The sequence below is a fragment of the Oncorhynchus mykiss genome, unplaced genomic scaffold (genome assembly GCF_013265735.2).
Source record: "Oncorhynchus mykiss isolate Arlee unplaced genomic scaffold, USDA_OmykA_1.1 un_scaffold_140, whole genome shotgun sequence".
In the NCBI taxonomy this organism is placed as follows: Eukaryota; Metazoa; Chordata; class Actinopteri; order Salmoniformes; family Salmonidae; genus Oncorhynchus; species Oncorhynchus mykiss.
This window is the reverse complement of record NW_023493664.1, coordinates 1323861-1350000: the sequence shown is the minus strand read 5'-3', so window position 1 is coordinate 1350000 and position 26140 is coordinate 1323861. Positions and strand designations below refer to the sequence as shown.

At 45.5% G+C, this 26140-nt stretch overlaps 1 protein-coding gene across 3 annotated transcripts in view; it reads left to right on the top strand.

Annotated features, from left to right (window-relative positions):
- Window positions 1-23333, top strand: part of LOC110516509 (lethal(2) giant larvae protein homolog 1-like) — a 91116-nt gene extending 67783 nt beyond the window's left edge. For 2 of the 3 annotated variants that reach the window (XM_036972300.1, XM_036972302.1), the window contains exons 16-24: window positions 333-471; window positions 5486-5790; window positions 7936-8127; window positions 9238-9310; window positions 9646-9757; window positions 16421-16476; window positions 16584-16719; window positions 18941-19023; window positions 21567-23333. In XM_036972300.1, coding sequence (XP_036828195.1) covers window positions 333-471; window positions 5486-5790; window positions 7936-8127; window positions 9238-9310; window positions 9646-9757; window positions 16421-16476; window positions 16584-16719; window positions 18941-19019 — 1092 coding nt within the window. In that variant the 3' untranslated portion in view covers window positions 19020-19023; window positions 21567-23333. Of the gene's footprint in view, window positions 1-332; window positions 472-5485; window positions 5791-7935; window positions 8128-9237; window positions 9311-9645; window positions 9758-16420; window positions 16477-16583; window positions 16720-18940; window positions 19024-21090; window positions 21104-21566 lie in introns of those variants that run through there. The other variant, XM_036972301.1, reaches the window with a different exon arrangement.
- Window positions 23334-26140: the final 2807 nt, after the last annotated feature.

Genomic DNA, 26140 nt, shown 5'->3' with positions numbered 1-26140 from the left:
TGAGCATCAAACCAGAGGGCTCTGGTGTGAATTTCCCAACGCACCCTGGATGTCTAGAATGAGCATCAAACCAGAGGGCTCCGGTGTGAATTTCCCAACGCACCCTGGATGTCTAGAATGAGCATCATGATGAATCTATGTGACACTGTTCTATGGCAGCCATTGTAGCCCAACATTATATGGGGAATATTTAAATAATGATGTCATTGAATGTCTAGAATTCCATCAGTACTCAAAACATATAAAATAGATTTGGTTCTCACAATATAATACGTTGGTTGGTTCTCACAGAGCGTCCAATGAGTGTGACATCACTTCCTGTGTGTGTGTAGATCCAGGAGGCCAACGCAGCGCTAGCTGACCAGGAGGAAGTAGCTCCGGTGCAGAGGAGGATCGAGCCGAGATCAGCTGACGACTCTCTATCAGGAGTGGTGCGATGCCTCTGTTTCGCTGATACGTACCTCAGAGACGGTATGATATGATTCTGTCTGATACGTACCTCAGAGACGGTATGATTCTGTCTGATACGTACCTCAGAGACGGTATGATTCTGTCTGATACGTACCTCAGAGACGGTATGATGTGATTCTGTCTGATACGTACCTCAGAGACGGTATGATTCTGTCTGATACGTACCTCAGAGACGATATGATATGATTCTGTCTGATACGTACCTCAGAGACGGTATGATTCTGTCTGATATGTACCTCAGAGACGGTATGATTCTGTCTGAAATGTACCTCAGAGACGGTATGATTCTGTCTGATACGTACCTCAGAGACGGTATGATATGATTCTGTCTGATACGTACCTCAGAGACAGTATGATTCTGTCTGATACGTACCTCAGAGACGGTATGATATGATTCTGTCTGATACGTACCTCAGAGACGGTATCATATGATTCTGTCTGATACGTACCTCAGAGACGGTATGATTCTGTCTGAAATGTACCTCAGAGACGGTATGATTCTGTCTGATACGTACCTCAGAGACGGTATGATATGATTCTGTCTGATACGTACCTTAGAGACGGTATGATTCTGTCTGAAATGTACCTCAGAGACGGTATGATTCTGTCTGATACGTACCTCAGAGACGGTATGATATGATTCTGTCTGATACGTACCTCAGAGACGGTATCATATGATTCTGTCTGATACGTACCTCAGAGACGGTATGATTCTGTCTGAAATGTACCTCAGAGACGGTATGATTCTGTCTGATACGTACCTCAGAGACGGTATGATATGATTCTGTCTGATACGTACCTTAGAGACAGTATGATTCTGTCTGATACGTACCTCAGAGACGGTATGATATGATTCTGTCTGATACGTACCTCAGAGACGGTATGATTCTGTCTGATATGTACCTCAGAGACGGTATGATTCTGTCTGATACGTACCTCAGAGACGGTATGATGTGATTCTGTCTGATACGTACCTCAGAGACGGTATGATATGATTCTGTCTGATACGTACCTCAGAGACGATATGATATGATTCTGTCTGATACGTACCTCAGAGACGGTATGATTCTGTCTGATATGTACCTCAGAGACGGTATGATTCTGTCTGAAATGTACCTCAGAGACGGTATGATTCTGTCTGATACGTACCTCAGAGACGGTATGATATGATTCTGTCTGATACGTACCTTAGAGACAGTATGATTCTGTCTGATACGTACCTCAGAGACGGTATGATATGATTCTGTCTGATACGTACTTCAGAGACGGTATCATATGATTCTGTCTGATACAGTTGTCAGAAGTTTACATACACTTGGGTTCGATTCATTAAAACTAGTTTTTCAACCACTCCACAAATTTCTTGTTAACAAACTATAGTTTCGGCAAGTCGGTTAGGACATCTACTTTGTGCATGACACAAGTCATTTTTCCAACAATTGTTTACAGACAGATTATTTCACTTATAATTCACTGTATCACAATTCCAGTGGGTCAGAAGTTTACATACACTAAGTTGACTGTGCCTTTAAACAGCTTGGAACATGAACAGCTCCAGAAAATGATGTAATGGCTTTAGAAGCTTCTGATTGGCTAATTAACATCATTTGAGTCAATTGGAGGTGTACCTGTGGATGTATTTCAAGGCCTACCTTCAAACTCAGTGCCTCTTTGCTTGACATCATGGGAAAATCAAAAGGAATCAGCCAAGACCTCAGAAAGAAAATTGTTGCCTCCACAAGTCTGGTCCATCCTTAGGAGCAATTTCCAAACAATTTCCACGGGACCACTCAGCCGTCATACCGCTCAGGAAGGAGATGCGTTCTGTCTCCTAGAGTTGAATGTACTTTGGTGCGAAAAGTGAAAATCAATCCCAGAACAACAGCAAAGGACCTTGTGAAGATCCTGGATGAAACAGGTACAAAAGTATCTATATCCACAGTAAAACGAGTCCTATATCGACATAACCTGAAAGGCCACTCAGCAAGGAAGAAGCCACTGCTCCAAAACCACCTTTAAAAAAAGCCAGACTACGGTTTGCAACTGCACATGATGGGGACAAAGATCATACTTTTTGGAGAAATGTCCTCTGGTCTGATGAAACAAAATGAAAACTGTTTGGCCATAAGGACCATCGTTATGTTTGAAGGAAAAAGGGGGAGGCTTGCAAGCTGAAGAACACCATCCCAACCGTGAAGGAAAAAGGGGGAGGCCTGCAAGCTGAAGAACACCATCCCAACCGTGAAGGAAAAAGGGGGAGGCTTGCAAGCTGAAGAACACCATCCCAACCGTGAAGGAAAAAGGGGGAGGCCTGCAAGCTGAAGAACACCATCCCAACCGTGAAGGAAAAAGGGGGAGGCCTGCAAGCTGAAGAACACCATCCCAACCGTGAAGGAAAAAGGGGGAGGCCTGCAAGCTGAAGAACACCATCCCAACCGTGAAGGAAAAAGGGGGAGGCCTGCAAGCTGAAGAACACCATCCCAACCGTGAAGGAAAAAGGGGGAGGCCTGCAAGCTGAAGAACACCATCCCAACCGTGAAGGAAAAAGGGGGAGGCCTGCAAGCTGAAGAACACCATCCCAACCGTGAAGGAAAAAGGGGGAGGCCTGCAAGCTGAAGAACACCATCCAAACCGTGAAGGAAAAAGGGGGAGGCCTGCAAGCTGAAGAACACCATCCCAACCGTGAAGGAAAAAGGGGGAGGCCTGCAAGCTGAAGAACACCATCCCAACCGTGAAGTAAAAAGGGGGAGGCCTGCAAGCTGAAGAACACCATCCCAACCGTGAAGGAAAAAGGGGGAGGCCTGCAAGCTGAAGAACACCATCCCAACCGTGAAGGAAAAAGTGGGAGGCCTGCAAGCTGAAGAACACCATCCCAACCGTGAAGGAAAAAGGGGGAGGCCTGCAAGCTGAAGAACACCATCCCAACCGTGAAGCACGTGTTTTTATTTTTGAATTTGACCCTTTTTCTCCCCAATTTAGTTTCAAAACATTTATTACCCCGTTTTCTCCAATTTCAATTTTTTTTTGTTTTGTTTAGTAGCTACTATCTTGTCTCATCGCTACAACTCCCGTATGGGCTCGGGAGAGACGAAGGTTGAAAGACGTGTCCTCCGATACACAACCCAACCAAGCCGCACTGCTTCTTAACACAGCGCCATCCAACCCGGAAGCCAGCCGCACCAATGTGTCGGAGGAAACACCGTGCACCTGGCGACCTTGGTTAGCGCGCACTGCGCCCGGCCCGCCACAGGAGTCACTGGTGCGCGATGAGACAAGGATTTCCCTACCGGTCAAACCCTCCCTAACCCGGACGACACTAGGCCAATTGTACGTCACCCCACGCACCTCCCGGTTTCGACAGAGCCTGGGCGCGAAACCAGAGTCTCTGGTGGCACAGCTGGCGCTGCAGTACAGCACCCTTAAGCCCTGGGCCACCCTGGAGGCAGCATCATGTTGTAGGGGTGCTTTTCTGCAGGAGGGACTGGTGCACTTCACAAAATAGATGGCATCATGAGGCAGGAAAATGACGTGGATATATTGAAACAACATCTTAAGACGTCAGTGTTGGAGATTGTCCAGTCGTCTGATGATTTTCAGTAACCTCTCTTTGAAGTAGAAAGAATAAACAGAATGAAGGCTGAGCCCATGTGAGTGTACAAAGCTAGATCAACATCGAGTCAACTACTAGACATGTGTTAGCAGAATGAAGGCTGAGCCCATGTGAGTGTACAAAGCTAGATCAACATCGAATTGACCATTTGGACACGTAAAAAAACAGAACGTAAGCAGAATCTGTGTAGATGAGGCAAGGTTAACTGACAAGACGTGACAGGTCTGGGCCATATCTGATCTTGTGAAGGCTACTGGACACGCGCACACGTTAACCATACATTGATATTGTAGGTCTGAACTTGTAAAGACCTTTGGACAGGAACATTAGCTAAGGGGTATGCTTGTCACGCCACCAATAGAATCTATGCCCCAATATCTGAGCCAATAACAGAATGGAAACTATGTAACAAAGCAAATGGGGTGATGACATCATTCTGTAAAGGTGAAACTGTATAAAAGCCAAGCGCTAAGAATGAGGAGGCAGTTCTTCCATGGAGGTGCTTGGTATTTGTTGTCCTCAGCAATACAATTCTTATCCACAAGCTCCGGTATCTGAGTAGTATTTGTTTTTAATATTATCCCCAACATCAGTCAGGAAGTTAAAGTTTAGTCGCAAATGGGTCTTCCAAATGGACAATGACCCCAAGCATACTTCCAAAGTTGTGGCAAAATGGCTTAAGGACAATAACGTCAAGGTATTGGAGTGGCCATCACAAAACCCTGACCTCAATCCTATAGAACATTTGTGGGCAGAACTGAAAAAGCGTGTGTGAGCAAGGAGGCCTACAAACCTGACTCAGTTACACCAGCTCTGTCAGGAGGAATGGGCCAAAATTCACCCTACTTATTGTGGGAAGCTTGTGGAAGGCTACCCAAAACGTTTGACCCAAGTTAAACAATTTAAAGGCAATGCTACCAAATACTAATTGAGTGAATGTAAACTTCTGACCCACTGGGAATGTGATGAAAGAAATAAAAGCTGAAATAAATCATTCTCTCTACGATTATTCTGACATTTCACATTCTTAAAATAAAGTGGTGATCCTAACTGACCTAAGACAGGGAATTTTTACTAGGATTAAATGTCAGGAATTGTGAAAAACTGAGTTTAAATGTATTTGGCTAAGGTGTATGTAAACTTCCGACTTCAACTGTATATCTTTGTTTATTAATGTGTGTATCTATGTTAGCATGTATATCTCTGTTTAATGTGTGTGTATCTATGTTAATGTGTATCTCTCTGTTTAATATGTATCTATGGTAACATGTATATCTCTGTTTAATGTGTGTATATCTATGGTAACATGTATATCTCTGTTTAATGTGTGTATATCTATGTTAACATGTATATCTCTGTTTGTGTGTGTATCTATATTAACGTGTATATCTCTGTCTCCCCCAGGTACACACCACGGCCCGACGCTGTGGGCGGGGACAAACTCAGGGAGTGTGTATGCTTACGCGTTGGAGGTCCCGGGTGTGGGGACGGGCCGTGGGCGGCCGGGGGGTGAGGGGAGCGGCTGTGTGGAGGCCGTGTTGGGGAAAGAGATCCAGCTGATGCACAGGGCTCCGGTCGTGTCCGTCTGCGTGCTGGACGGACGGGGGAAACCGTTACCAGAACCTTACCAAGCCTCTCTGGACCTGGCTACTGCTCCAGACATGACTAACCCACACTCTGTCCTCATCGCTTCAGAGGAACAACTCAAGGTACACACACACACACCTGTTGGGAATTACCTGTCAGTCAGGTATTCAGTCTCTCTAAGGTCAGTGTTGACAGGTATATTGTGTTGACAGGTATATTGTGTTGACAGGTATATTGTGTTGACAGGTATATTGTGTTGACAGGTGTAATGTGTTGACAAGTATAATGTGTTGACAGATATATTGTGTTGACAGGTTTAATGTGTTGACAGGTTTAATGTGTTGACAGGTATAATGTGTTGACAGGTATAATGTGTTGACAGGTATAATGTGTTGACAGGTATAATGTGTTGACAGGTATAATGTGTTGACAGGTTTAATGTGTTGACAGGTTTAATGTGTTGACAGGTATAATGTGTTGACAGGTATAATGTGTTGACAGATATGTTGTGTTGACAGATATGTTGTGTTGACAGGTATATTGTGTTGGCAGATATATTGTGTTGACAGGTATAATGTGTTGACAGGTGTAATGTGTTGACAGGTATAATGTGTTGACAGGTATAATGTGTTGACAGGTATAATGTGTTGACAGGTATGTGTTGACAGGTATAATGTGTTGACAGGTATATTGTGTTGGCAGATATAATGTGTTGACAGGTATAATGTGTTGACAGATATATTGTGTTGACAGGTATATTGTGTTGGCAGATATAATGTGTTGACAGGTATAATGTGTTGACAGGTATAATGTGTTGACAGGTATAATGTGTTGACAGGTATAATGTGTTGACAGGTATAATGTGTTGACAGGTATAATGTGTTGACAGGTATAATGTGTTGACAGGTATATTGTGTTGGCAGATATAATGTGTTGACAGGTATAATGTGTTGACAGGTTTAATGTGTTGACAGGTATGTTGTGTTGAGAGGTATGTTGTGTTGACAGGAGTTATTGTGTTGACCGGTATAATGTGTTGACAGGTATAATGTGTTGACAGGTTTAATGTGTTGACAGGTATGTTGTGTTGACAGGTATATTGTGTTGGCAGGTATATTGTGTTGACAGGTATAATGTGTTGACAGGTTTAATGTGTTGACAGGTATATTGTGTTGACAGGTTTAATGTGTTGACAGGTATGTTGTGTTGACAGGTATATTGTGTTGGCAGGTATATTGTGTTGACAGGTATAATGTGTTGACAGGTTTAATGTGTTGACAGGTATAATGTGTTGACAGGTATGTTGTGTTGGCAGGTATATTGTGTTGGCAGGTATAATGTGTTGACAGGTTTAATGTGTTGACAGGTATGTTGTGTTGACAGGTATAATGTGTTGACAGGTTTAATGTGTTGACAGGTATGTTGTGTTGACAGGTATATTGTGTTGGCAGGTATAATGTGTTGACAGGTATAATGTGTTGACAGGTTTAATGTGTTGACAGGTATAATGTGTTGACAGGTATGTTGTGTTGGCAGGTATATTGTGTTGGCAGGTATAATGTGTTGACAGGTTTAATGTGTTGACAGGTTTAATGTGTTGACAGGTTTAATGTGTTGACAGGTATAATGTGTTGACAGGTATGTTGTGTTGACAGGTATATTGTGTTGGCAGGTATAATGTGTTGACAGGTATAATGTGTTGACAGGTTTAATGTGTTGACAGGTATGTTGTGTTGACAGGTATATTGTGTTGGCAGGTATATTGTGTTGACAGGTATAATGTGTTGACAGGTATAATGTGTTGACAGGTATGTTGTGTTGACAGGTATATTGTGTTGACAGGTGTATTGTGTTGACAGGTGTATTGTGTTGACAGGTATAATGTGTTGACAGGTATAATGTGTTGACAGGTATATTGTGTTGACAGGTGTATTGTGTTGACAGGTGTATTGTGTTGACAGGTGTATTGTGTTGACAGGTATAATGTGTTGACAGGTATAATGTGTTGACAGGTATAATGTGTTGACAGGTATAATGTGTTGACAGGTATAATGTGTTGACAGGTATATTGTGTTGACAGGTGTATTGTGTTGACAGGTGTATTGTGTTGACAGGTGTATTGTGTTGACAGGTGTATTGTGTTGACAGGTGTATTGTGTTGACAGGTATAATGTGTTGACAGGTATAATGTGTTGACAGGTATAATGTGTTGACAGGTGTATTGTGTTGACAGGTGTATTGTGTTGACAGGTGTATTGTGTTGACAGGTGTTCAGTCTTCCTAAGGTCGGTGCGAAGACCAAGTTCAAGCTGACGGCTCATGAGGGTTGTCGTGTGCGGAGGGTTGCCATGGTGACTGTGTGTTCCACGGCCCAGGAGGACTACAGTGAGACCAGTCTGGTCTGTCTGACCAACCTTGGAGACCTGCACTTGTTTAACGTACCTGCCCTACGGCCACAGGTAGGGGGGGGGGTGTACCTGTTTAACGTACCTGCCCTACGGCCACAGGTAGGGGGGGGGGGGGTGTACCTGTTTAACGTACCTGCCCTACGGCCACAGGTAGGGGGGGGGGTGTACCTGTTTAACGTACCTGCCCTACGGCCACAGGTAGGGGGGGGGGGGGGGTGTACCTGTTTAACGTAGTGTTTGTGTGTTTTGCAGTGTGTGTGTGTGTTGCAGTGTGTGTGTGTGTGTTGCAGTGTGTGTGTGTGTGTTGCAGTGTGTGTATGTGTGTGTTGCAGTGTGTGTGTGTTGCAGTGTGTGTGTGTGTTGCAGTGTGTGTGTGTGTTGCAGTGTGTGTGTGTTGCAGTGTGTGTTGCAGTGTGTGTGTGTGTTGCAGTGTGTGTGTGTGTGTTGCAGTGTGTGTGTGTTGCAGTGTGTGTGTGTGTGTGTGTTTTGCTGTGTGTGTGTTGCAGTGTGTGTGTGTTGCTGTGTGTGTGTGTGTGTGTGTGTGTGTGTGTGTGTGTGTGTGTTTTGCTGTGTGTGTGTTTTGCTGTGTGTGTGTGTTGCAGTGTGTGTGTGTGTGTGTGTGTGTGTGTGTGTGTGTGTGTGTGTTGCAGTGTGTGTGTGTGTGTGTGTGTGTTTGTTGCAGTGTGTGTGTGTGTGTTGCAGTGTGTGTGTGTGTGTGTGTTGCAGTGTGTGTGTGTGTGTTGCAGTGTGTGTGTGTGTTGCAGTGTGTGTGTGTGTTGCTGTGTGTGTGTGTGTGTGTGTGTTGCAGTGTGTGTGTGTTGCAGTGTGTGTGTTTTGCAGTGTGTGTGTGTGTGTGTGTTGCAGTGTGTGTGTGTGTGTTGCAGTGTGCGTGTGTGTGTTGCAGTGTGTGTGTGTGTGTTGCAGTGTGTGTGTGTTGCAGTGTGTGTGTTGCAGTGTGTGTGTGTTGCAGTGTGTGTGTGTTGCAGTGTGTGTGTGTTGCAGTGTGTGTGTGTTGCTGTGTGTGTGTGTGTTGCAGTGTGTGTGTGTGTGTGTGTTGCAGTATGTGTGTGTTGCTGTGTGTGTGTGTGTGTGTTGCTGTGTGTGTGTTGCAGTGTGTGTGTGATGCAGTGTGTGTGTGTTAACCTCTGTCTCTGTCTGTAGGTACGTTATGACTGTATCCGTAAAGAGGACATCAGTGGCATCGCTTCCTGCGTCTTCACAAGGAACGGGCAGGGTGAGAACACACACAAACACACAACAATATTGTTGATATGCATGTTTCCGTGTGTGTGTGTGTGTGTGCGTAGGGTTCTACGTGATCTCTGTGTGTGTGTAGGGTTCTACGTGATCTCTGTGTGTGTAGGGTTCTACGTGATCTCTCTCTCTGTGTGTGTATGGTTCTACCTGATCTCTCTCTCTGTGTGTGTAGGGTCATACCTGATCTCTCTCTCTCTGTGTGTGTAGGGTTCTACCTGATCTCTCTCTCTCTGTGTGTGTAGGGTTCTACCTGATCTCTCTCTCTCTGTGTGTGTAGGGTTCTACCTGATCTCTCTCTCTCTGTGTGTGTAGGGTTCTACCTGATCTCTCCATCAGAGTACCAGCGTTTCTCCCTGTCAGCTAAAGTCATCACAGAACCTCTATGTACTGTGGAGCTGGAGAGACCTCTGGAGACACACATCAGGTCACTACTACACACTAACACCTCTGGGAACACACACTCTTCTCTTCTGGAGACACACACTCTTCTGGCTGTGCCGGGTGGAGATTATAACAGAACATGGCCAAGATGTTCAAATGTTCATAAATGACCAGCATGGTCCAATAATAATAAGGCAGAACAGTTGAAACTGGAGCAGCAGCACGGCCAGGTGGACTGGGGACAGCAAGGAGTCATCATGCCAAGGTAGTCCTGAGGCATGGTCCTAGGGCCCCGGTCCTCCGAGAGAGAGAAAGAAAGAGAGAATTAGAGAGAGCACACTTAAATTCACACAGGACACCGAATAGGACAGGAGAAGTACTCCAGATATAACAAACTGACCCTAGCCCCCCGACACATAAACTACTGCAGCATAAATACTGGAGGCTGAGACAGGAGGGGTCAGGAGACACTGTGGCCCCATCCGAGGACACCCCCGGACAGGGCCAAACAGGAAGGATATAACCCCACCCACTTTGCCAAAGCACAGCCCCCACACCACTAGAGGGATATCTTCAACCACCAACTTACCATCCTGAGACAAGGCCGAGTATAGCCCACAAAGATCTCCGCCACGACACAACCCAAGGGGCGGGCGCCAACCCAGACAGGAAGATCACATCAGTGACTCAACCCACTCAGGTGACGCACCCCTCCCAGGGACGGTATGAAAGTGCCCCAGTAAGCCAGTGACTCAGCCCCTGTAATAGGGTTAGAGGCAGAGAATCCCAGTGGAAAGAGGGGAACCGGCCAGGCAGAGACAGCCAGTGTAGAGAGGCTAGCACTGGTGTAATATGATCACATTTTTTGGTTCTAGTCAGGATTCTAGCAGCCGTATTTAGCACTAACTGAAGTTTATTTAGTGCTTTATCCGGGTAGCCGGAAAGTAGAGCATTGCATTAGTCTAACCTAGAAGTGACAAAAGCATGGATGAATTTTTCTGCATCATTTTTGGACAGAAAGTTTCTGATTTTTGCAATGTTACGTAGATGGAAAAAAGGTGTCCTTGAAATGGTCTTGATATGTTCGTCAAAAGAGAGATCAGGGTCCAGAGTAACGCCGAGGTCCTTCACAGTTTTATTTGAGACGACTGTACAACCATTAAGATTAATTGTCAGATTCAACAGAAGATCTCTTTGTTTCTTGGGACCTAGAACAAGCATCTCTGTTTTGTCCGAGTTTAAAAGTAGAAAGTTTGCAGCCATCCACTTCCTTACGACTGAAACACAGGCTTCTAGCGAGGGCAATTTTGGGGCTTCACCATGTTTCATTGAAATGTACAGCTGTGTGTCATCGGCATAGCAGTGAAAGTTAACATTATGTTTTCGAATGACATCCCCAAGAGGTAAAATATATAGTGAAAACAATAGTGGTCCTAAAACGGAACCTTGAGGAACACCGAAATTTACAGCTGATGTGTCAGAGGACAAACCATTCACAGAGACAAACTGATATCTTTCTGACAGATAAGATCTAAACCAGGCCAGAACTTGTCCGTGTAGACCAATTTGGGTTTCCAATCTCTCCAAAAGAATGTGGTGATCGATGGTATCAAAAGCAGCACTAAGGTCTAGGAGCACGAGGACAGATGCAGAGCCTCGGTCCGATGCCATTAAAATGTCATTTACCACCTTCACAAGTGCAGTCTCAGGGTCTAAAACCAGACTGAAGCATTTCGTATACATTGTTTGTCTTCAGGAAGGCAGTGAGTTGTTGCGCAACAGCCTTTTCTAAAATTTTGAGAGGAATGGAAGATTCGATATAGGCCGATAGTTTTTTATATTTTCTGGGTCAAGGTTTGGCTTTTTCAAGAGAGGCTTTATTACTGCCACTTTTAGTGAGTTTGGTACACATCCGGTGGATAGAGAGCTGTTTATTATGTTCAACATAGGAGGGCCAAGCACAGGAAGCAGCTCTTTCAGTAGTTTAGTTGGAATAGGGTCCAGTATGCAGCTTGAAGGTTTAGAGGCCATGATTATTTTCATCATTGTGTCAAGAGATATAGTACTAAAACACTTGAGCGTCTCTCTTGATCCTAGGTCCTGGCAGAGTTGTGCAGACTCAGGACAACTGAGCTTTGAAGGAATACGCAGATTTAAAGAGGAGTCCATAATTTGCTTTCTAATAATCATAATATTTTCCTCAAAGAAGTTCATGAATTTATCACTGCTGAAATGAAAGCCATCTTCTCTTGGGGAATGCTGCTTTTTAGTTAGCTTTGCGACAGTATCAAAAAGGAATTTCGGATTGTTCTTATTTTCCTCAATTAGGTTAGAAAAATAGGATGATGGAGCAGCAGTAAGGGCTCTTCGGTACTGCACGGTACTGTCTTTCCAAGCTAGTCGGATGACTTCCAGTTTGGTGTGGCGCCATTTCCGTTCCAATTTTCTGGAAGCTTGCTTCAGAGCTCGGGTATTTTCTGTGTACCAGGGAGCTAGTTTCTTATGAGAAATGTTTTTAGTTTTTAGGGGTGCAACTGCATCTAGGGTATTGCGCAAGGTTAAATTGAGTTCCTCAGTTAGTTGGTTAACTGATTTTGTCCTCTGAAGTCCTTGGGTAGACAGAGGGAGTCTGGAAGGACATCAAGGAATCTTTGTGTTGTCTGTGAATTTATAGCACGACTTTTGATGTTCCTTGGTTGGGGTCTGAGCAGATTATTTGTTGCAATTGCAAACGTAATAAAATGGTGGTCCGATAGTCCAGGATTATGAGGAAAAACATTAAGATCCACAACATTTATTCCATGGGACAAAACTAGGTCCAGAGTATGACTGTGACAGTGAGTGGGTCCAGAGACATGTTGGACAAAACCCACTGAGTCGATGATGGCTCCGAAAGCCTTTTGGAGTGGGTCTGTGGACTTTTCCATGTGAATATTAAAGTCACCGAAGATTAGAATATTATCTGCTATGACTACAAGGTCCGATAGGAATTCAGGGAACTCAATGAGGAACGCTGTATACCTCCCGTCCTCACACCTCCTGTCCTCTCCGTCCTCACACCTCCTGTTCTCCCCGTCCTCACACCTCCTGTCCTCTCCGTCCTCACACCTCCTGTCCTCCCCGTCCTCACACCTCCTGTCCTCCCCGTCCTCACACCTCCTGTCCTCCCCGTCCTCACACCTCCTGCTTCACAATATCCAATGCTTATCTAGTTTGTGACACATTTTGTATTTTAATGAGGAGTCATCCACCTGTTGGGGTATCTTGATATCTGCCACCTGTTGGGGTATCTTGATATCTACCACCTGTTGGGGTATCTTGATATCTACCACCTGTTGGGGTATCTTGATATCTACCACCTGTTGGGGTATCTTGATATCTACCACCTGTTGGGGTATCTTGATATCTACCACCTGTTGGGGTATCTTGATATCTACCACCTGTTGGGGTATCTTGATATCTACCACCTGTTGGGGTATCTTGATATCTACCACCTGTTGGGGTATCTTGACATCTACCACCTGTTGTATCTTGATCTCTCTGGAATGTAATGCCTCCAGATTGACTTTGATGAACTAATGAGCATAAGGTTTGAGATGAAAAAAAATGTAAATAAAAAATTTGCAACAAAAAAAAGGTGAGATTGGACGACTTTGTCGTGTTCCTTTGTAAAACATTAAACCTTGAGGACGTTCCATGACAGTTTGATACAGCTGTTCCATTATACCGAGTTCCAACAGCATCAACAACAAAAATGACCAAACTTCAAATGCTGAAGACAATCAAAGATAAAACTGTGACTTACTGTATGTATCAAATGCTTAATGAAAATCCCCCAAAATAAGATAACAGGGAAGTCATCCGATAGATCACAATACTCAACCAAGTCTAACACCAGCCTCAGATTATTAGATATATGGCGCCCTTTCATAAACCCTGATTGACGTTCATCAATCAGATCATTCAAGCACCACTTTAACCTTTTTCTGCAAAGATTGAGGCTATACTTTTGTAGTGGTTATTTAGGAGTGTCAATATATAATGCAAACGCTGTGTCAGATTTCAAAAAAACTTTATGGAAGAGGCAAACCATGCAATAATCTGAGTACAGTGTTCAGACCACAAAGCAGCCAAAAAGATATCCACCATATTGTGTAGTCAACATTAGTCAGAAATAACATGATAAATATTCACTTACCTTTGATGATCTTCATCAGAATGCACTCCCAGGAATCCCAGTTCCACAATACATTTTTGATTTGTTCGATAAAGTTCATCATTTATGTCCAAATAGCTTCTTTTGTTAGGGCGTTTGGTAAACAAATCCAAACGCGCGTGCAGGTCCAGCTGAACGTCGGACGAAAAGTTCAAAAAGTTATATTACAGGTCGTAGAAACTTGTCAAACTAAGTATAGAATCGATCTTTAGGATGTTTTTATCATAAATCTTCAATAAAGTTCCAACCGGAGAATTCCATTGTCTGTAGAAAAGCAATAGAACGAGAGCTAACTCTGTCGTGACTCCGCGTCACGAGCCTGTGGCACTCTGCCAGACACCTGGCTCAATCCCTTCTCATTCAGCCCCCCTTCATAGTAGAAGCCTCAAACAAAGTTCTAAAGACTGTTGACATCTATTGGAAGCCTTAGGAAGTGCAGTATGACCCCATTTACACTGTATATTGGAATGGCAAAGAGTTGAAAAACTACAAACCTCAGATTTCCCACTTCCTGGTTGGATATTTTCTCAGGTTTTTGCCTGCCATATGAGGTCTGTTATACTCACAGACATCATTCAAACAGTTATAGAAACTTCAGAGGGGTTTCCATCCAATACTACTAATAATATGCACATATTAGCATCTGGGACTGAGTAGCAGGCAGTTTACTCTGGGCACCTTATTCATCCAAGCTACTCAATACTGCCCCCATCACCAAGAAGTTAAGAGATCCTTGTGAGGTTGAGGTATAAGAGTAATAAACCCTTGGTTCAGAGAGGCAGGTAGTTCTCCCTTCTTTATAGCCTCCTTTAAAGGTTTCAGAGAGGCAGGTAGTTCTCCCTTCTTTATAGCCTCCTTTAAAGGTTTCAGAGAGGCAGGTAGTTCTCCCTTCTTTATAGCCTCCTTTAAAGGCTTCAGAGAGGCAGGTAGTTCTCCCTTCTTTATAGCCTCCTTTAAAGGTTTCAGAGAGGCAGGTAGTTCTCCCTTCTTTATAGCCTCCTTTAAAGGTTTCAGAGAGGCAGGTAGTTCTCCCTTCTTTATAGCCTCCTTTAAAGGTTTCAGAGAGGCAGGTAGTTCTCCCTTCTTTATAGCCTCCTTTAAAGGTTTCAGAGAGGCAGGTAGTTCTCCCTTCTTTATAGCCTCCTTTTAAAGGCTTCAGAGAGGCAGGTAGTTCTCCCTTCTTTATAGCCTCCTTTAAAGGTTTCAGAGAGGCAGGTAGTTCTCCCTTCTTTATAGCCTCCTTTAAAGGTTTCAGAGAGGCAGGTAGTTCTCCCTTCTTTATAGTCTCCTTTAAAGGCTTCAGAGAGGCAGGTAGTTCTCCCTTCTTTATAGCCTCCTTTAAAGGTTTCAGAGGCAGGTAGTTCTCCCTTCTTTATAGCCTCCTTTAAAGGTTTCAGAGAGGCAGGTAGTTCTCCCTTCTTTATAGCCTCCTTTAAAGGTTTCAGAGAGGCAGGTAGTTCTCCCTTCTTTATAGCCTCCTTTAAAGGTTTCAAGTCAAAATGGTGCAGGTTTTTTTCATAGAAGGTTTTGTCAAATTGAGGTTAATCCATCACATCACCTGGAGATTTGTTATTTTGAAACTGAGAAACGCCATATTGGATGTCCATAGTGGATACATCTTGACAACAAGACAGATTTCAAATCTTCACTAACCGAGTTAACATTCTCTCAAGGTGATCCTTAGAGTCACTCAAACTGTTATCTAACAAGTTTCTCATAAAACATAGTGTTCAAGTAGTCTGATATCTCTCTGTCCTCAGAGGATACCCCATTCATCTGAGTGGTAGTCAGATATCTCTCTGTCCTCAGAGGATACCCCATTCATCTGAGTGGTAGTCAGATATCTCTCTGTCCTCAGAGGATACCCCATTCATCTGAGTGGTAGTCAGATATCTCTCTGTCCTCAGAGGATACCCCATTCATCTGAGTGGTAGTCAGATATCTCTCTGTCCTCAGAGGATACCCCATTCATCTGAGTGGTAGTCTGATATCTCTCTGTCCTCAGAGGATACCCCATTCATCTGAGTGGTAGTTTGATATCTCTCTGTCCTCAGAGGATACCCCATTCATCTGAGTGGTAGTCTGATATCTCTCTGTCCTCAGAGGATACCCCATCCATCTGAAGTTCCTGAAGTGTGTTGAGTTCCCCTCGCCTCTTTTCCAAATAATAAAAGTGATCTGCTGTTTTCTTCTTTTTGCCCTTTTCACGCCATTGTTTCCTGGACGGCTTTCCTGGACGGCTTTCCTGAAGGCTCCTCTAGCCTTGTAAAATCATTCAATTTAGCTTCCTCATTAAGATCAAGATGCTCAATTTTAATTTATTTATCCTTTATTTAACTAGGCAAGTCAGTTAAGAACACATTCTTATTTTCAATGACGGCCTAGGAACAGTGGGTTAACTGCCTTGTTCAGGGGCAGAACTAGGCTACGCCGCCCCAGTATCAACAACACAGTGAGCTACTGCTCTGATGCTGTTCTCTGTCTCCATAGCGACGACGCAGCCATGCCTCTCCGGGCCAACGGAACTCACCGGAACCAGGCTGAAGGTACGCGCAACGCTTCTCATTGGTCCTTCTGCTAACCGTTACTAGGTGGCTGTCAACCAATCCCCTTTCACATTGCCTCAGTCTGACCTCTAACCCCTGACCCCCAGGGTTAAACGAGGACCCCCAGTGTGGCCTCCCCTCCCCGCCTCCCCTCTCCCCTCTGGACTCCCCCCTCAGCATGGCTGACATCAGCCTGGACACCACCGGAGAACTCACTGTAGAGGACGTCAGGGACTTCCTCACGTAAGATATTACAATAACACGTCATTTAACAGACGTTCTTATCCAGAGACGTAGTTACATTAACATGTTAGTCATTTAACAGACGTTCTTATCCAGAGACTCAGTTACAATAACACGTCATTTAACAGACGTTCTTATCCAGAGACTCAGTTATATTAACATGTTAGTCATTTAACAGGATCATCCTTGACTAAGGCCTGGTCTGTCTCTAGTGTTATAACAGCATCATCCTTGACTAAGGCTTGGTCTGTCTCTAGTGTTATAACAGCATCATCCTTGACTAAGGCCTGGTCTGTCTCTAGTGTCATAACATCCTTGACTAAGGCTTGGTCTGTCTCTAGTGTTATAACAGCATCATCCTTGACTAAGGCCTGGTCTGTCTCTAGTGTTATAACAGCATCATCCTTGACTAAGGCTTGGTCTGTCTCTAGTGTTATAACAGCATCATAACATCCTTGACTAAGGCTTGGTCTGTCTCTAGTGTTATAACCGGATCATCCTTGACTAAGGCTTGGTCTGTCTCTAGTGTTATAACCGGATCATCCTTGACTAAGGCTTGGTCTGTCTCTAGTGTTATAACAGGATCATCCTTGACTAAGGCTTGGTCTGTCTCTAGTGTTATAACAGGATCATCCTTGACTAAGGCTTGGTCTGTCTCTAGTGTTATAAAAGCATCATCCTTGACTAAGGCTTGGTCTGTCTCTAGTGTTATAACAGCATCATAACATCCTTGACTAAGGCTTGGTCTGTCTCTAGTGTTATAATAGGATTATCCTTGACTAAGGCTTGGTCTGTCTCTAGTGTTATAACAGCATCATCCTTGACTAAGGCCTGGTCTGTCTCTAGTGTTATAACAGGATCATCCTTGACTAAGGCCTGGTCTGTCTCTAGTGTTATAACAGCATCATAACATCCTTGACTAAGGCTTGGTCTGTCTCTAGTGTTATAACAGCATCATAACATCCTTGACTAAGGCCTGGTCTGTCTCTAGTGTTATTACAGCATCATCCTTGACTAAGGCTTGGTCTGTCTCTAGTGTTATAACATCATCATCCTTGACTAAGGCTTGGTCTGTCTCTAGTGTTATAACAGCATCATAACATCCTTGACTAAGGCCTGGTCTGTCTCTAGTGTTATTACAGGATCATCCTTGACTAGGGCCTGGTCTGTCTCTAGTGTTATAACAGCATCATAACATCCTTGACTAAGGCCTGGTCTGTCTCTAGTGTTATAACAGCATCATCCTTGACTAAGGCTTGGTCTGTCTCTAGTGTTATAACATCATCATCGTTGACTAAGGCTTGGTCTGTCTCTAGTGTTATAACAGCATCATCCTTGACTAAGGCTTGGTCTGTCTCTAGTGTTATAACAGCATCATCCTTGACTAGGGCTTGGTCTGTCTCTAGTGTTATAACCGGATCATCCTTGACTAAGGCCTGGTCTGTCTCTAGTGTTATTACAGGATCATCCTTGACTAGGGCCTGGTCTGTCTCTAGTGTTATAACAGCATCATAACATCCTTGACTAAGGCCTGGTCTGTCTCTAGTGTCATAACATCCCTGACTAAGGCCTGGTCTGTCTCTAGTGTTATAACAGCATCATCCTTGACTAAGGCCTGGTCTGTCTCTAGTGTGGATGTAATCACGGCCACCTGGTGAGGTTAGCATAGGGCTAAATGTGCCAGGTTATGTAATGGGAACAGCTAGCGTAGGGCTAAATGTGCCTGGTTATGTAATGGGAACAGCTAGCGTAGGGCTAAATGTGCCTGGTTATGTAATGAGAACAGCTAGCATAGGGCTAAATGTGCCAGGTTATGTAATGGGAACAGCTAGCATAGGGCTAAATGTGCCTGGTTATGTAATGAGAACAGCTAGCATAGGGCTAAATGTGCCAGGTTATGTAATGGGAACAGCTAGCATAGGGCTAAATGTGCCTGGTTATGTAATGGGAACAGCTAGCATAGGGCTAAATGTGCCTGGTTATGTAATGGGAACAGCTAGCATGTAGCCTTTGATCACATGCGTCTGTGTCAATGATTTTAATTGGCTGATGCTTAAACGTAAACCTTTTCTAATATTCGTAAGTTTGGACCCCTGGGTTCTTGGGAAATGGGCAGGGACACACTCAGACACGTTAGCACAAATACATGGTCATTTTATTCACGTGTGTGTGTGTGTGTGTGTGTGTGTGTGTGTGTGTGTGTGTGTGTGTGTGTGTGTAGTTCCGTGGACGAGGTAGAGAATAACTTGAGGAACATCACAGAGGAGGACGGATGCTCTCTAGGAGTCCTGATCACCTGACCAGGTAACGACACACTATACACGTTATACACACACACCCAGACGTTATTTATACACACACATTATACCCCCCTACCCCAGGGTTCTCCTCGTTATACCCCATTACCCCAGGGTTCTCCTCATTATACCCAGGGTTCTCCTCATTATACCCCCCTACCCCAGGGTTCTCCTCATTATACCCCCCTACCCCAGGGTTCTCCTCATTATACCCAGGGTTCTCCTCATTATACCCCCTACCCCAGGGTTCTCCTCTTTATACACCCCTACCCCAGGGTTCTCCTCATTATACCCAGGGTTCTCCTCATTATACCCCCCTACCCTAGGGTTCTCCTCATTATACCCCCCTACCCCAGGGTTCTCCTCATTATACCCCCTACCCTAGGGTTCTCCTCATTATACCCCCCTACCCCAGGGTTCTCCTCATTATACCCCCTACCCCAGGGTTCTCCTCATTATACCCCCCTACCCCAGGGTTCTCCTCATTATACCCAGGGTTCTCCTCATTATACCCCCCTACCCCAGGGTTCTCATCATTATACCCCCTACCCCAGGGTTCTCCTCATTATACCCCCCTACCCCAGGGTTCTCCTCATTATACCCCCTACCCCAGGGTTCTCCTCTTTATACCCCCCTACCCCAGGGTTCTCCTCATTATACCCAGGGTTCTCCTCATTATACCCCCACTGTAATTATGTTCCGGCCCCCTGACCATCAGCTCTCCTCTCCCCCCTCTCTTGCTCTCCTCTCTCCCCCCTCTCTTGCTCTCCTCTCTCCCCCCTCTCTTGCTCTCCTCTCTCCCCTCTCTCTTGCTCTCCTCTCTCCCCCCTCTCTAGCTCTCCTCTCTCCCCCCTCTCTAGCTCTCCTCTCTCCCCCCTCTCTAGCTCTCCTCTCTCCACCCTCTCTAGCTCTCCTCTCTCCACCCTCTCTAGCTCTCCTCTCTCCCACATTTCTAGCTCTCCTCTCTCCCCCCTCTCTAGCTCTCCTCTCTCCCCCCTCTCTAGCTATCCTCTCCCCTCTCTCTAGCTCTCCTCTCTCCCCTCTCTCTTGCTCTCCTCTCCCCTCTCTCTTGCTCTCCTCTCTCCCCCCTCTCTAGCTCTCCTCTCTCCCCTCTCTCTAGCTCTCCTCTCTCCCCTCTCTCTTGCTCTCCTCTCTCCCCTCTCTCTAGCTCTCCTCTCTCCCCCCTCTCTAGCTCTCCCCCCTCTCTTGCTCTCCTCTCTCCCCCCTCTCTAGCTCTCCTCTCTCCCCCCTCTCTAGCTCTCCCCTCTCTCTTGCTCGCCTCTCTCCCCTCTCTCTTGCTCTCCTCTCTCCCCTCTCTCTAGCTCTCCTCTCTCCCCCCTCTCTAGCTCTCCCCTCTCTCTAGCTCTCCTCTCTCCCCTCTCTCTAGCTCTCCTCTCTCCCCCCTCTCTAGCTCTCCTCTCGCCCCCCTCTAGCTCTCCTCTCTCCCCTCTCTCTTGCTCTCCTCTCTCCCCCCTCTCTAGCTCTCCTCTCTCCCCCCTCTCTAGCTCTCCTCTCTCCCCCCTCTCTAGCTCTCCTCTCTCCCCCCTCTCTAGCTCTCCTCTCTAGCTCTCCTCTCTAGCTCTCTTCTCTCTTCCTTAAATATCTAGTCTGTTGCCCTCTGGTGGACACATCATGTGACCATTCCATTTTGATCCCAGAGATGCTAGAAGGCCAAGTGTGTTGATGTCTGTCTGTCCACCAGGTCTGTCTGTGTTGAGGAGTGAAACCTGTTCTGTTCCAGACCTACTATAGATGTCTGTCTGTGTTGAGGAGTGAAACCTGCTCTGTTCCAGACCTACTATAGATGTCTGTCTGTGTTGAGGAGTGAAACCTGCTCTGTTCTAGACATACTATAGATGTCTGTCTGTCCTTCCAACAGGTCTGTCTGTGTTGAGGAGTGAAACCTGCTCTGTTCTAGACATACTATAGATGTCTGTCTGTCCTTCCAACAGGTCTGTCTGTGTTGAGTGAAACCTGCTTTGTTCCAGACCTACTATAGATGTCGGTCTGTGTTGAGGAGTGAAACCTGCTTTGTTCCAGACCTACTATAGATGTCTGTCTGTCTGTCCACCAGGTCTGCTGTGTTGAGGAGTGAAACCTGCTTTGTTCCAGACCTACTATAGATGTCTGTCTGTCTGTCCACCAGGTCTGTCTGTGTTGAGGAGTGAAACCTGCTCTGTTCCAGACCTACTATAGATGTCTGTCTGTGTTGAGGAGTGAAACCTGCTCTGTTCTAGACATACTATAGATGTCTGTCTGTCCTTCCAACAGGTCTGTCTGTGTTGAGTGAAACCTGCTTTGTTCCAGACCTACTATAGATGTCGGTCTGTGTTGAGGAGTGAAACCTGCTTTGTTCCAGACCTACTATAGATGTCTGTCTGTCTGTCCACCAGGTCTGCTGTGTTGAGGAGTGAAACATGCTCTGTTCCAGACCTACTATAGATGTCTGTCTGTCTGTCTGTCTGTCTGTCCACCAGGTCTGTCTGTGTTGAGGAGTGAAACCTGCTCTGTTCCAGACCTACTATAGATGTCTGTCTGTCTGTCCACCAGGTCTGCTGTGTTGTGGGAGGATCTGGACTACAGACAGACATCATGGGATGCTACCTGCCACTCCTCCTCCTCTCCATCACGGCCTTCCAGTCCTGGGGTTGTTGGACTGACCATGTGACCACTTCGGCTACTGAGGAAAGGACTGAAGAACGTCATGATGAACTGTTATCTAACCACTAACACACTACACCTAGTCAACACGTTGGGATGGACCTCCTCTTCATCCCTCCTCTATCCCTTTATCCCTCCATCCCTCCTCTATCCCTACTTCATCTATCCCTCCCTCCATCTCTCATCCCTACAACTGTGAACTTAATGTTGAGTAGAGAGATGCCTAACACAGTGAAGTAAACAATATTACCTTTCCCCAGTATTACATGTTATTAACATGAAGGAACTAACCACCAAGGCTTTTCTATTGATGATGTTGCTATAGATACACTATGTTTTCTATACGTCTGATAAATGCTATTTTATATTCTAGGTAGTCTGGAGCGCTAAGCTCACGGTCTGTCTAGAGCTAACGGTTAGCTAACTGTCTGTCTAGAGCTAACGGTTAGCTAACTGTCTGTCTAGAGCTAACGGTTAGCTAACTGTCTGTCTAGAGCTAACGGTTAGTTAACTGCTACCTGTCAAGAGCTGTCTAGAGCCAACTGTCTGTCTAGAGCTAACGGTTAGCTAACTGTCTGTCTAGAGCTAACGGTTAGCTAACTGCTACCTGTCAAGAGCTGTCTAGAGCCAACTGTCTGTCTAGAGCTAACAGTTAGCTAACTGTCTGTCTAGGGCTAACGGTTAGCTAACTGCTACCTGTCAAGAGCTGTCTAGAGCCAACTGTCTGTCTAGAGCTAACGGTTAGCTAACTGTCTGTCTAGAGCTAACGGTTAGTTAACTGCTACCTGTCAAGGGCTAACGATTAGCTAACTGCTACCTGTCAAGGGCTAACGGTTAGCTAACTGCTACCTGTCTGTCTAGAACTAACGGTTGGCTAAATGCTATCTGTCAAGAGCTAACGGTTAGTTAACTGTCTGTCTAGAGCTAACGGTTAGTTAACTGTCTGTCTAGAGCTAACGGTTAGCTAACTGTCTGTCTAGAGCTAACGGTTAGCTAACTGTCTGTCTAGAGCTAACGGTTAGCTAACTGTCGGCTAAATGCTATCTGTCAAGAGCGCTAACTGAATTGTTTTAATAATGGAAGGAATTCAGGCCAGCAGAATCTCAATAGTCTGAAGATGCTTCCTCTCGTCTCCTCACCTCTCCTTCGTCTGCGCAGGAAAACGATATAAAGAATATATGATGAGGGAATTCGGTTTCAGGTGACCAGGTCTTTCAGATCAGAAGGAGGAGAAGACGAGCTACTTTAGACTGTTGGGACGCTGTCTGGGTGAAGCAGTGTGTTCTGGGTAACAGAGGAGGACCCTATCACAAGTCAACAATTATTTTAACCTTTTTAAAAAACTTTTACAGTGTAAAATATCTTTAGGTTGGGACCCAGAGGAGACGAGACGGGTTCTACCAAACGATCAGAGAACGTAGAACCTGTCACCATAGTTAACGCTAAGCAGTATAATGTGGTTGGGTCAGGGGACCTCTGTGTTAAAGGGACCTCATTAAGGACTGTAGCAGAGCAGAGAGGAGGGTCTGTCTCCGCCTGCCTCACTCACTAACCACTCGTAGCCATGGGAACCAGGACCAGAGTCTCTGTTTCCTGTAGAGTTCTGATCCTCTAGTGGTGCTGAAGGAGAATGTTAATAAAGTATTTACTCCTAAACACCTGTCTGTCTGTCTGGTGGCTTCATGTCTGTCTGTCTCTCTCTCTCGTGGCTTCATGTCTGTCTGGACCTCCTGTCTAACGACGGGCCATTCTGGGATGTTAGATGGTTCCTCATCCTGACCGTAGTCTACAGGCCAGGAGAAACTGGGATGTTAGATGGTTCCTCACCCTGATGTTAGATGGTTCCTCATCCTGACCGTAGTCTACAGGCCAGGAGAAACTGGGATGTTAGATGGTTCCTCACCCTGACCGTAGTCTACAGGAGAAACTGGGATGTTAGATGGTTCCTCATCCTGACCGTAGTCTACAGGAGAAACTGGGATGTTAGATGGTTCCTCATCCTGACCGTAGTCTACAGGCCAGGAGAACCTGGGATGTTAGATGGTTCCTCATCCTGACCGTAGTCTACAGGCCAGGAGAAACTGGGATGTTAGATGGTTCCTCATCCTGACCGTAGTCTACAGGCCAGGAGCAACTGGGATGTTAGATGGTTCCTCATCCTGACCGTAGTCTACAGGAGAAACTGGGATGTTAGATGGTTCCTCACCCTGACCGTAGTCTACAGGCCAGGAGCAACTGGGATGTTAGATGGTTCCTCACCCTGACCGTAGTCTACAGGCCAGGAGAAACTGGGATGTTAGATGGTTCCTCATCCTGACCGTAGTCTACAGGAGAAACTGGGATGTCAGATGGTTCCTCATCCTCACCGTAGTCTACAGGAGAAACTGGGATGTTAGATGGTTCCTCATCCTGACCGTAGTCTACAGGAGAAACTGGGATGTTAGATGGTTCCTCACCCTGACCGTAGTCTACAGGCCAGGAGCAACTGGGATGTTAGATGGTTCCTCATCCTGACCGTAGTCTACAGGCCAGGAGCAACTGGGATGTTAGATGGTTCCTCATCCTGACCGTAGTCTACAGGAGAAACTGGGATGTTAGATGGTTCCTCACCCTGACCGTAGTCTACAGGCCAGGAGCAACTGGGATGTTAGATGGTTCCTCACCCTGACCGTAGTCTACAGGCCAGGAGAAACTGGGATGTTAGATGGTTCCTCATCCTGACCGTAGTCTACAGGAGAAACTGGGATGTCAGATGGTTCCTCATCCTGACCGTAGTCTACAGGAGAAACTGGGATGTCAGATGGTTCCTCACCCTGATGTTAGATGGTTCCTCACCCTGACTGTAGTCTACAGGAGAAACTGGGATGTTAGATGGTTCCTCACCCTGACCGTAGTCTACAGGAGAAACTGGGATGTTAGATGGTTCCTCATCCTGACCGTAGTCTACAGGCCAGGAGAACCTGGGATGTTAGATGGTTCCTCATCCTGACCGTAGTCTACAGGCCAGGAGAACCTGGGATGTTAGATGGTTCCTCATCCTGACCGTAGTCTACAGGAGAAACTGGGATGTCAGATGGTTCCTCACCCTGACCGTAGTCTACAGGCCAGGAGAACCTGGGATGTTAGATGGTTCCTCATCCTGACCGTAGTCTACAGGAGAAACTGGGATGTCAGATGGTTCCTCACCCTGATGTTAGATGGTTCCTCACCCTGACTGTAGTCTACAGGAGAAACTGGGATGTTAGATGGTTCCTCACCCTGACCGTAGTCTACAGGAGAAACTGGGATGTTAGATGGTTCCTCATCCTGACCGTAGTCTACAGGCCAGGAGAACCTGGGATGTTAGATGGTTCCTCATCCTGACCGTAGTCTACAGGCCAGGAGAACCTGGGATGTTAGATGGTTCCTCATCCTGACCGTAGTCTACAGGAGAAACTGGGATGTCAGATGGTTCCTCACCCTGACCGTAGTCTACAGGCCAGGAGAACCTGGGATGTTAGATGGTTCCTCACCCTGACCGTAGTCTACAGGAGAAACTGGGATGTTAGATGGTTCCTCATCCTGACCGTAGTCTACAGGAGAAACTGGGTTTGTTTTTCTATAAAAAACAACCACTTTTTTTAGTGATGTCAAAACAAATAATGAATGAATTAGAGTTGATTAATAATAATAAATAATTAGTTGATTCAACTGTATTTAATTATTTAGTTTGACTTCAAGGTGATTTGCCCTTTTTAAACGGCAGCGTCCAGCTCTAGGAAGAGTCTTGGTGGTTCCAATCTTCTTCCATTTAAGAATGATGGAGGCCACTGGGTTCTTGGGGACTTTCAATGCTGCAGAAATGTTTTGGTACCCTTCCCCAGATCTGTGCCTCGACACAATCCTGTCTCGGAGCTCTACAGACAATTCCTTCAACCCCATGGCTTGGTTTTTGCTCTGACGTGCACTGTCAACTGTGGGACCTTATATAGACAGGTGTGTGCCTTTTACAAATCAAGTCCAACCAATTGAATTTACCACATGTGGACTCCAATCAAGTTGTAGAAACATCTCAAGGACGATCCATGGAAACAGGAAGCACCTGAGATCAATTTGGAGTCTCGTAGCAAAAGGGTCTGAATACTTATTGTACCAGTCTACAGTTTGGACACTACTCACACTAGTTTGGCTACTCATTTCAGGGTTTCAGAGATCTTCTTGCCATAATATGGACTTGGTCTTTTACCAAATAGGGCTGTCTTCCGTATACCCCCCCCCCAACCTTGTCACAACACAACGGATTGGCTCAAACAAATTAAGAGACAGGGTTGATTTTAACAAGGCACACCTGTTAATTGACGTGACTAGCATTCCAGGTGACAACCTCATGAAGCTGGTTGAGAGAATGCCAAGAGTGTGCAAAGCTGTCGAAGCAAAGGGCGGCTACTTTGAAGAATTTTAAATATATATTTTTTGGTTACTGC